This window comes from Macrosteles quadrilineatus, unplaced genomic scaffold (assembly GCF_028750875.1).
Source record: "Macrosteles quadrilineatus isolate MER2022 unplaced genomic scaffold, UCM_ALF_1.0 Scaffold_4__1_contigs__length_99947679, whole genome shotgun sequence".
NCBI lineage: Eukaryota > Metazoa > Arthropoda > Insecta > Hemiptera > Cicadellidae > Macrosteles > Macrosteles quadrilineatus.
The window spans coordinates 90667552-90680455 of NW_026542597.1; the positions used below are offsets into that span (position 1 = coordinate 90667552).

At 34.0% G+C, this 12904-nt stretch overlaps 1 protein-coding gene across 1 annotated transcript; it reads right to left on the reverse strand.

Moving 5' to 3' along the window:
- Positions 1–378: 378 nt before the first annotated feature.
- On the reverse strand, positions 379–1327 carry LOC128992433 (rab-like protein 3). Its single transcript, XM_054416005.1, has one exon. The coding sequence runs from the start codon at positions 1254–1256 to the stop codon at positions 561–563; it is 696 nt and encodes a 231-aa protein (XP_054271980.1). The 5' UTR covers positions 1257–1327; the 3' UTR covers positions 379–560.
- Between the last annotated feature and the right edge of the window lie 11577 nt (positions 1328–12904).

A 12904-nucleotide genomic window follows, 5' to 3' on the forward strand; every position in this document is an offset into this window, starting at 1 on the left:
TAGAGTTGCTTGAACCTACCCCCTCCCACAAAAAAAAAAAACAAAACAAAAACAAATAAAAACCTGCCGAGTTGGGAGTAAAGAAAATACTAGAACATAATTAAAAAGTCCATATTTATCAGTTTAGTGAAATCAGCTGTTAATTTAGTTTACCCAATGCAATAAATAACGTACAGTAAAGCCATGAATCGCCAACAATCTATAGCCATCTTGGTTGAAGTTTCGGAGGACAAAGAAAAGGACAGTTTGGCTTAACGACTTCCTTTTGTCTCGGATAAGCTGGAAAGCTCTGACTTCAGACTTAATTTATGATGCGTAAAGAGAAAATCGCTTCGATCGAGCAACGATATGTTACAATCTTATTTATTATTTTTATTTAGGCTACAGTTTTACAGATAGTAACAAGAAGTAATTAATACAACAAGATTAAATAAGCAAGAGTAGTTTTTAAATCAGTCATTGTGGAACTGTTTGTACATCAGTTGAAGGCATAGGGCGAACATTTCGTGGTTCACTACTGTGTTGTACAGATCATTGTGTAATTCAGTCGCTCCTGCGTATTAGTCATTATGGAACAGTTTAGTGTAGGTAGGAGGCGGAGACACATAAGGTGAGTAGCGTCTAGAGCTGGCAAACGGTCCATGAGTCGCTCCCGTGTGGTAACGCAGCTTTATAACCTTGTCGAAGAACCTTGACATGTGAACAGCGTTTGTCGTTCCTGCAGCAAAGGCTCTTCTCTGACTACAATCCAAAAATATTTCATCAGCTCCACACTCTTCGGCAATGAAAGATGATCTCGGTTGATTGTTGTTTCTTATTTGCGCTACGAGGTCAGACTTTGTTCCAACGACCAGGATGGGAATCTGGGTAGCACCAACAAAATGTTCAGGGTCAAAGTCTTCTTTTTTAGTTCCCTCTTCTCGATTCAAAACCTCGGCTAACCATTTTTGTAAGTTTTGGTGGGACTTACGGTTTGTCAAATCATGAACTAAAATTATACCGTGAACAGAAGAGTAGAAGACGTGTCTAGCGTTGCGATGACTGCTGCTGCCTCCAACGTCCCATAGTTCTACGAAGTACGATCTCTGCTTAGGCATGCCCTCCTCGTATTCGTGTAGCTTCACATCCACCCCACATCCAACGGTCCACGAAGGGTTACTGATAGGCTCACTATGGCAGACTAAGTGCACCAGAGACGTCTTGCCAACTCCAGAGTCTCCTACAACGATGACTTTGACTTTATCTATAGCTGCCATGGGAGATGATATTGTGGACTGACATTAACATCTGCCTTCTTCAGTTAGAGTGAAGCCGATGTTTATTGGAGACTTCTCAAACTCGCCTAGCTAGGTGTTGACTGTTGACGACCAGTTTTTTTGCCACTCGACGATTATAGATATAATTCGGTTCCAATGAAAGATTTATAGTAAATTACACTACAACTAATAGATTTGTTAGGCACTTAAGCAACAATTCTATATTAATAATGATGAATTGTGCAGAAAATGATAAAATACAGACAGCTGACAATAAACAAACAATCCACGTAAACAAATTTCACAAATGTAAAAATTATTGATGGCTGATCAGCAAAGGAACAAACTTAACTAAAGCCAGTGGTAATACTGAAATTCCAATAGTTAAGTTAAATATTTAATATTTAGTATTCAACTAATTATTTATAAGAATGTACGATGAAGTACGATGTTATGGTAACTAGCTGCTGTTCCTGTGCTTCGCAATGGGAAGATGTACTATACCGCCTAATCCAAACACTTGTTAAGTAGATCGAATTTATAAACAAATAGCCACCAAATTACAAAAAATGTATTACCTACTTTGTAATTGTCCTACTGTTTATATTAAAATACATCGATAACACAATTTTCATAACTTACGGTTGTAGAATATTTCTTTACTAGTTGCTCTGCCCGTGCTTCGCTACGGGGTGAGAATGCAGAAAGAAATAATTCGGTTTTACTTTAAGATACTATAATATACTCTAAGAAACAGTTACAACACACTCACCAGAAAACATATAGGCAAAGGCTCAATCGTACTTATTGATTATTTAAATGAATATCTCCTAATGTATTACAGTGCCATCATTTTATATAGTGTATTAATCTTACTAATATTATAAATCTGAAAGTTTGTGAGTTTGTGTGTATGTTTGTGTGTGTGTTTGTGTGTGTGTTTGTGTGTGTGTTGCTCAATCACGCATAAACTACTGGACGGATTGGGCTGAAATTTGGCATGATGATAGCTCACATTCTCGATTAACATTAAAGCATATTCTTATCTCAAAAACCCTTTCGGGCTCCGCCCCAGTGGCTCTGTAGTTCCCCATGTTAATCTTATGATTTTTCATATTTAAAAGGAATTAATGAATCTTAACAGCTGTTTCAATTAAACAAGTTGGTTCTGTTCTATGATATTCAATAGCATAAAAGTTAAAAGGATTACCAACAGGGTGCAGCACTATTAATTTTTTTTAAATATATGACAACAGCTAATTTCCAACCAAAAGGTGAGTGAGCGTAGCGAACAAACTTCAACCTGGAGGCGAGTTAGCGTAGCGAACGAGCTAACCTGAAGGCAAGTGAGCGCATCGAACGAGCTCCAACCTAAAGGTGAGTGAGCGTAGCGAACGAACTTCAACCAGGAAGTGAATGAGCCATGCGAATACTTATGAAGTTAAACGGGGCGAAGCCCGCGGGTACAGCTAGTTTAAAATATATGCAAAGGTATAATTCATTGACCACATGGCACCAAGAAACAATTCTCCTTGTAAACAGATTAAATAAAGTAGCAGAACAGCATTTCTGACAACAGCTGGAGTTTCATAACAATGTTTGTTACCCATGTTAATCTTATGGAGAAATACGAAACTTTAAAGGGCCCCAGGGCCTCACTGTCTAATTATTTACCTAAAAAGAAAGTTTCCTGCACAACTTCACGTTACGCTCTTTCCAATGACACCAAAAACATGTCAATCGGTTAAGTAGTTTCGGAGGAGTAATTGTCACAAAAATCCTACTTGCGTATTAAATAAGTATATATAGATTTCCATAAGCAATGACATAAAAAAAACCTACCACATAGTTGTGTAAAATATTTCATTTAATTTTTTTTTTATCAGCTGTCTGAAATTGTGAAATAAGCATTTTGTAGTTTTGACTGTTTACATTGAAATGTCAACGCAAAGGTAAACAAAGTTTGTGCATTTTGTCATTCTTCCATGGAGGCCAACTAATATTTACTTTAAAACACCTCACCTCAAAAGTTTGGACATCCAAGGGGCGTAGCCCGAGAGGAACTCAGGGAAGTGAATAGTCCTATGTCATTCCTAGGTATGTGGAAACTTGTTGTGCTTAGTTTGGGCTGTGTCGGTTTAGTATTTTAATCACCGGACAGTATTTTTACACCACCTCAATTTTATAATAGTCTATATAGATAGATAGATAGATAGATAGATAATGTTTTGTAAAACTGTCGACTATCATCAAAAGGGTTTTTAGGTCCAGCTGTCGTGATCTACTAAGAAATATTCGTTATTATGATTATTTATTAATAATTTTATACTTCATCAACGGATAAGCTTACTTCACAAGTACATAATCCATTTTGCATAATCGATTATTTTCAGTGGAACTTTCATAGATGTTGTCAAAAACAACCGAATGAAAATATCGATAGACATTTTTAATCGGATATGTCATTCGATATATTGTTTGGTTGGCTATGTTAACCTAACCTAACCAACCACATGATATATCGAATCCGAATGAAATAATCGATCAATCAAGTATTCAATTTAACGATTGATATTTTTATTCAGTTTTTTACAACAGACATAAAATTCTACCCTTTTCAGTAATTAGAGTTCATTAGTAGTATTATGATGAAACCAAGAGTGGTTCAATCGGTTTAATTTTCACCAAACAAATATCGTTGGTAGGAGTTTAGTATATTTTACCACAGTAGATGAATGTTTTGTGAAACCTCACCACCAAGCATGCCGTCCTTTTACACACATAATAAATCACTGACAACCTCAGTTAAGTTTACAATGCCTTGGCTTAACTTTTGCCATTATATCATCGTGGCCAGACAGCAGTAAATTAGAAGGATGTAAACCTAGGTACGATTCTCCTAGAGTCATGGAAGCAGTGCAAAAAATTTGTTTGCAAATTGTAGGGTACTTACTTAATGGAAATAACACTGGGTGTAAAGTTAAAAAGAATTTATTCCACACAACATCAGTTGATTTCAAAATGCATTAAGTGGTCTACGCTGTATGTAAGTGGATATAGCTTTAGAAAATTGGAAAATTTCTGTATTGAAATGTTAGATTTTCTAAATTAATAAGAATACGAATTAAATCTATTATTAATCTAGCAGTAGCAACAATATTTCATATAATTTCCATATTGTAATCAACGCATATTTCGGCATTCGGCAATACCGTACAATACCACGCACATTGATTGACGTGTTGTATTGTTGAACAGCTGACACTGACCAGCTTTCAATCCATCATACAACAATCAGCTGATCACCTCGTGTAAAACGATGCGATTAATTTATGCTTAATACGAATGGGGTTGTTTATCATGTTAATATAGTTTGCAAAGATATAGTATGTAAATTATGACATTGTAGGTGTATACAGGAATTAAGTTGTGGTTAAAATTAGTTGTTACCTGGTTGTTACAGGTTAGCGTTGCAACTTCTTGCAAATTTGAAAAAATATACATTTTAACGTGGATGTTTTAGGTTATGACTGGTGATTACTTCACGAAGAATGTACTAAGTGTACTTCAACAAAAGTCCTAGAAAATAGTTTTTTACCAGTCTGTTAATGCTTGCGATAATTTCTCATACAGTTTCAAAAAGTGTTATTTTGTAATATTTCACTGTTTCTATTACTTGGTCTATCTTTTGATATAAAAAGAGGAACGATCACTTTATTTGTTATGTTTAATCACATTTAGAACTTTTTAAACAAAATATAACAATCCATTAATAACCATTCAAAACCTCTTTATAATTTGTAGGTTAAGTTTTTCAGTAACTTCAAGAAACTATTAGCGATTTTGTGACTTTTGCACGCATGTAAGGGTGCCTATGTAATAGTGTGACTACCACTGTATAGATCGAAAGCCAAGTATTTCCACAGAGTTCATGTACGCAACATAGTGAGCCAAGTAGCTAGATACACGACATTCAGATACTTTGTTGCTGCTTTGCATGCATGTAAGGGTGTTTATGTGATGGTGTGACTACCGCTGTATAGATCGACAGCCAAGTATTTCCACAGAGTTTATGTATGCAACATAGTGAGCCAAGTAGCTACATATACGACACATTCAGATACTTTGTTGCTGCTTTGCATGCATGTAAGGGTGTTTATGTGATGGTGTGACTACCGCTGTATAGATCGACAGCCAAGTATTTCCACAGAGTTTATGTATGCAACATAGTGAGCCAAGTAGCTACATACACGACATTCAGATACTTTGTTGCTGCTTCGCATGCATGTAAGGGTGTTTATGTGATGGTGTGACTACCACTGTATAGATCGACAGCCAAGTATTTTCACAGAGTTTATGTATGCAACATAGTAAACGAAGTAGCTACATACCTGACATTCAGATACTTTGTTGCTACTTTGCATGCATGTAAGGATGTTTATGTGATGGTGTGACTACCACTGTATAGATCGACAGCCAAGTATTTTCACAGAGTTTATGTATGCAACATAGTGAGCCAAGTAGCTACATACACGACATTCAGATACTTTGTTGCTACTTTGCATGCATGTAAGGATGTTTATGCGATGGTGTGACTACCGCTGTATAGATCGACAGCCAAGTATTTCCACAGAGTTTATGTATGCAACATAGTGAGCCAAGTAGCTACATACACGACATTCAGATACTTTGTTGCTACTTTGCATGCATGTAAGGATGTTTATGTGATGGTGTGACTACCACTGTATAGATCGACAGCCAAGTATTTTCACAGAGTTTATGTATGCAACATAGTGAGCCAAGTAGCTACATACACGACATTCAGATACTTTGTTGCTACTTTGCATGCATGTAAGGATGTTTATGCGATGGTGTGACTACCGCTGTATAGATCGACAGCCAAGTATTTCCACAGAGTTTATGTATGCAACAATGTGAGCCAAGTAACTACATACACGACACTTTCAGATACTGTGTTGCTGCTTTTCGTCGCGTGTGTCACCTGGAGAATGCAAATCTTGCGCTCGACCTGGATACGGAGAATTCTTGTGTTGTATGAAACACGTCTTGATCGTAAAACCGTCAGAACAACACAAAACCTTCTCTATAGAACAAATTTGAAACTATACTCTGCTATTAATATTATTATTATTTTGTAATCTGTGTTATTAATTTTTAGATTACAGTATGAAAATATACAATTGCATATGTGAAAATGTTTTTTCTCGTTGCTTCTATTTTCATAACTAACACAGAACCCCATGAGCACATTTTTTTTAATTTTTATAGATATAAAAAAATATATATATACATAAAAAATTAACAAACATAAATATTTAACTTGCTACGATCCTTCAAAACATACGAACAATCCTAAAGTCTTTTATATATCGTCTTATCTAACCTCTGCTATTTGTGATGTCACATGAACTGACAAGTCACATAACAATGACAGTTGCGTGTGAGAGTTTGTTACAAAGTCGTGATACGTGATTATACTCCACTACGTGACTCTCATATAGCAGGATTATGTTTACTTTGTGTCTGATACACTGTAAAAAGTTTCAATAATTTACTTTAACATCTGACAATTTTTTATGTCACACAATATAGTAAATATACTTTAATGTTTTCAAGAACTTCAAACCATAAGAATATACATTAAAGTGTGCATCTCATTATTAGAAAATGACTCTCTTTCACAATATTCTCTTACTTTATTCCAGGGGTCTCCAAACTTTTTCACTAATGGCCAGATGTAATTATCTTGGAGGCCAAGGTGGGCCCGATGGGGGAGGGGGTCCGGTGGTCCCCCCTCCCCGGAAATTTTTGTAGAATTATACTTACAAAGCCGACATTTTAAACACTCTGACCCAGGAAAAAAAAAATATCTTGCAATCTGAAAAGGTGAGTGCAAAACTTCCTTTTATGGTTTGGTGTAATTTCGAGTTGTTGTTTAACAAAATAATCTGTAAGCCTAGTAAAATAATTAATAAATACCTAACAGATTATTCTCAAAAGCTATTACCTGTAGTGAGATATCTGTCATAAATAAATCATTCGCCCCCCCTCAAACACCTTACTTAGATAAATCCTGATTTGCTTTGATTGAAACATTATATACATACCCACGTTGGGGGGATTAGAAATTCCCTCCAAATTGTGACGATCAAGTGTGGTCGTGTATTTTGGCGGGGATTAACAGAGCAAATGTGTTCAAAGCAGACACGTGGAACCACCAAGCTTATGTCCATCTGGTTTGTAACCGTATATTTGTCTACTTTATCATGAACTTTTTTTGCGAACAAAATTCTTACACTATTTTTTCAACTAACAGATAATTTTATGTAGCACCTGGTACTCTGTATAGAACTATATTAGTATTACTCAGATCTTTAAAGTCAAAAATGTGCAAAGTTTACTTACTTATATAATACTTTTCACTATTTTCAAGTTTAATTAATTACAAGTGTAACAAATTCACATCATAAGGACAATTCTTTGTTCAGTCGAATAGTTCAATAAGTTTCTTATAAAGCGTGCTACTATTATGTTATATTTTCTCTTGTTATATTAATAAGGGCTATTATTTATTATCCATACTGGTCAAGTGATTTGCAGAGTTTGATGAAAAATTATCAAGTTCAATTTGATGTTTTTAATATTTTATTTTAGAACTGAACAAAAATATAAATATTAACTCTTTTGTAACGTAAATGATTTCTTATCAATCATTTTTATACTATGTTTGAGTAATAATATTACATCTAATGCAATTTAGTTCCTCAGATACTTTTAAAATATTAAAAAACTGACCATCGAACGTAATCTTTAATTGCTGGGAGTAAAGTTTTTTTCTTTAAAAGAATCGTTATATAAAAAGCACAATTATAACATATACCAGGAAACTGAATGATTAAGAAAATAAAGTATATGCATTGCTGAAGTAGTTGTTTTTCAAAGTGTGGTTTTTAAACTCCCCTCACTGATGCATTAGGGAAATCAAACGTTTAATTTATACAGTTGGATATACGATCATTTTACGTCTGCAGATTTTATATTTTACTTTCATCTTAGTAAACCTTGTAAGATGAAATGCCATAGGGAACACTGTTTCAGAAATTAAACTACGGAGTCCAACGCCCCTTTTTAGATTCGCTTTTTTATTTTATTTTCAAAAAATGAATAAAAGTTTAATCACACCTCTAGGCACAATAGGTATCTATATATATAAAAGGCAAAGCCCTAACTGACTCACTCACTCACTCACTCACTCATCACTAATTCTCTTACTTCCCATTTACCTAGGAGGCTGAAATTTGGTACACTGATTCTTTAGGCATTAAATAGGAAAACTAAGTCGTTTATATTCTGATTGGACTCTCAGGCTCCACCCCAGTGTCTCTGGAGTTTCCCATGTTAACCTTATGAGTACTTATATTTAAATGGAATTAATGAATCTTAACAGCTGTTTAAATTATACAAGTTGGTTATGTTCTATGATGTTCAATAGCATTAAAATTACAAGGATTACCAACAGGGTAAAGCACTATAATTTTTTTTTTAATTTATGACAACAGCTAATTTGCAACCTAAAGGTGAGTGAGCGTAGCGAACGAACTTCAACAAGGACGTGATTGAGGCATGCGAACAAGCTCACTTATGAAGTAAAACGGGGCAAAGCCCGCGGGTAAAGCTAGTTGTAAATAAATGCAAATAGTTCCTCACGTATACTTCATATAAAATTGCCAATGGCCTAGGTAATAAACAAAAATATAAATATTTTTGACGTTTTAAACTACTTACAAACGATTTAGACCAATTTGCCCAATGCCCAAATCTTAGGGATTTGAGGTTAGATGTTTAAAATATTTGTTTTATACTTTTTGGCCTTAATGTCACCCCCCCCCCCTCCCTGTGATGTTTCTTTATTATTTGTTTCGTCAAAACAAATTGTCAAACTATCGAATTGTATTTCTCAGCATGGTGTTGTTAAATTCCAATCAAACATATTTTTAAAATCCTGGAAGTTATACTGCAAACTTCTGGTAGAAATTGTGTTTTACTTTTGGACAAGACCATAATAATTATGAATAAAAGCCTTTTAACTTTAAGCTTATCTCGTACTGTGTAAAAAACTATATTAATTTACGACTCATCCGATTGCCCAGAATTGTTGTGTTCTAGTCATTAAGACATTTCCCCAGCATCATTAAAGTTTTTAGAAGGTGAAATGAAGAGAACAAAAGAAGAAGATCGTTAGACCAAATCGTGCCTTCATTGAGCCCCAGGTGACGATATATCTTGTGCGATACAACGTTCTGTCTTTACCTTATTTATTGGATCGACGAAACAATAGTAGTTAACTAAATTTATCTTTTCCAAGCCACCAATGAAAATACCTTATTTTTTCCTCTTGAGATGGTCTCAATGCAGTAAAATTGTTTAAACATTTTACATATATATCCTTCACGAACTAAAATGATTTTAATAAAACTAGTTTTAAGTTGTGTGGATTACAAATACATTTAAAAAATCGTTACATATTAGCAAACTAATTAGATATCTTTCATTCCCATTCTTAACTTATTAAAATAATAAAAAAAATTGCAACAGCTTTACTTTTAGATAATAACTAGTATAATTATAATATATTTCAGTGCCAGTAGGTTTTTTATATTCATAAGTTGATATTTACAAGATTGAACACATCCACTAAAAAACTGAGTCTAATCATACAAGAGTGCCTCACATAAGAGGTTATACAAGGGGGTGGGGGATCCATGTACTTAAACAGCTGATTCATAAGATGAAGCTACTCAGGTTAAGAACGTCAGGTAACTCCAACAATCACAAACATTTAGTTTAAACTACAATTTACAATCCACCCCATACAAAGGACAGCACTGGAAGGATAATTATCAATACAATAAAATATAGCCTAACTTTACCTATATAGCCTACGAAATCTTCAAACTCCTTAGCTATATTTTCTATTTGAAAGTACTTGCAACTCATTCAAATTATGTTTACAAATAATACCTTAAAATAACATTGTCTTTGACTCGATTTCTAAAAGAATTAAAGTAGGTCAACATAACGTTTATGAAGTTAGAGAATCCAAAGCGAGATGGAAAAATCTAAATACGATCATCACACTAAGCTTATGAAAACCAGCATTTATTTTATTTCCGTTATAATCCGTTTCGATTGCAACAGCCATTTAAAGGGATTAGAATTTCGTGTGAAGATAAACCGTGGTGGTGCACTTTAACTGGGATTATCAAGAGCAAATGTGTTTTAACCAGAATTGTTGGGATTTTACAGTATTTTCACATGTCGGGAACAAATCTATTATTCTATTGAGTGATGCTTTCATATCAAGTAAAAAAGTGAAATTATCTGTCATTAAAAGCTTTGTTTTTGTAATGCATTGATAATCCTCAAAGATATCACTAAGACTTCAAATACATGTAGTATTGGTTGTAGAGCCCGCCTACAATTCTGAAGATCACCGGTTCGATGCTGAGCAGGCACGATTATATTCCCACATACTACTTTTGTTGTTGTGTTTTTAATTAATAATGCTATCTAAAAGAAGTTGAAAGTCAGGACTCGGTCTTAGACCGTTCCTGAGAAAATTAATTCGATTACTTATTTTTAAATTATTTTAATGAGGTTAACTCAACAATGATTTTAATTACAAAGTATAATTATAGTAAATCCCTGAAAGTGATGTATTTAAATTGAATTAAAAAGGGGGAAATCGAATCAAAAATACAAGAGATAGAGATTTATAGTGATTGAAAACCAATAGAATCAGTGCGCAAGGGGCAATCTTCCCAATAGATTCTACATTGGGTCACCTGCAGCCACTATATCGACTTGCCTCAGACATGTGATGTAATATAAGATACTGTGTAAAGAAAATTGCTAGGAGTACAAGGATACATTTGGATGGAATTGGAATTGATACTAAATAACCTAGCAGGACTGTCGTGAAAATTATTTTATAAAAACTAAATTTAAATAAACCTGTAAAGAAAAATATTGCATATTAGCCTAGTTTAAAAATCCAGTAATGTGAAACCATGTGAACTAACACGTTGTTTATTTATAAGCCCGGTTCTTTTCCTATACAAAATACTTTAAGTTCACAAATAGAACTGTAACTGTTGAATGTACTTTAAAAAAAAAATACCCCCGCCGCAGCAAATCTGCAGACTAAGCGAATTTCCATTTGCCTGATTGGATTTACACTAAAATGTCTCCTTAAAAATATCACATTTATTCCCAATTTAAATAGCATTAGTTTCACGAGTACTTAGGTGTGCTGCAACAGGGAGGGTAAAAAGGTGTTTTTTTATAAAATGTTAGTAGTTTAGTAAGAAATTAATGCATTTTCCAAATTTGATCAAAATATGATCATAAACAAGCAAACTACAACAGTTTACTTATTCTCCATAAGAATAACATGGGAATTTTAAATTTACAGTATTTTGGAATTTTCTCTGTAACCATTAGGCGCATATTAACGCTTCAATATACTAAATAATTCGTTTTTTAAGCTCTACAAAATGGTTTGGGAAGAAAATGCTAAATTTTAAGTTTTTAGAGTCAAAAATGGGAAAAACCAATTTTTGTCCCATAAATCCTTGTTCCCATAGTATGATCATGCTGGTTCGCGAACTCGTTCAAATAAACGTAGGTTTACACGTTTGTGCCAAATTTCATGACAATCGGATGAGTTTTGCTCGAGTTATCGCGCTAACGGACACATATTTAAATATATATATATATATACACATATATATATATATATAAATTTAAACGGATGGTGTTTTTGGCCTCTAGGGGCCTCAAAACTAAAAAGTAAATCGGTCCCGGGTCCAGGTCTTACCATGAGTACTACGGTAATAGCGTATTCCCTATATGGGAAATTCGCTAAAAATAAATGAGAAACTTATCAGTTTATTTTGTGGCTAAGGGATTATTAAGAATTGTTTACCTTTAGAAACTCTACCATCATCTACTCATACCTTCACCTTTAGACAATTTTCCATTATTTGCTCAAATTTCCAACCTTAGAATCTCGCCCAGTATCTAGTCTGGTCCTCACATTTAGAAAACTCATAATGTATGCCAATCAACATGTATATACACTTTAAATGGCTGAGAAGTAGCCTAAGTTGAGTCCAAGAATAACTTTTTAATCGTCTACAAAATGCAACAGTAAATATTTTTACAAACTGATCCATACGTTTATTACTAAGTCCAAGAATTTTGCTCAATTGGTTACCAGGGTAGTTTCGATGATGAATAATATATTTAACTAACAAATGAACAGTGTACACTGTGTAACACTGCTCATTGTTAATCACCGGAAGTTTCCCTCCAAAACATACACAGACAGCTGCATTTGTAACTGTCTACTGCAGGGCGGTGGTTTTCGCGGGAAATTTTTCAGTCATGCACTACTGCATGACTGCATATTTGCAATCATACTAAACCAGAAAATAAGGAATGGGATATTTAATTTGCAGTAAACACATAATGGCTTGGTTTACTTCAAAGGTTTGAACCTCGATTATGAATATAGTAACAAATCAAATTTCGAGAGTACATTATAGGTAATTCTACATAACATT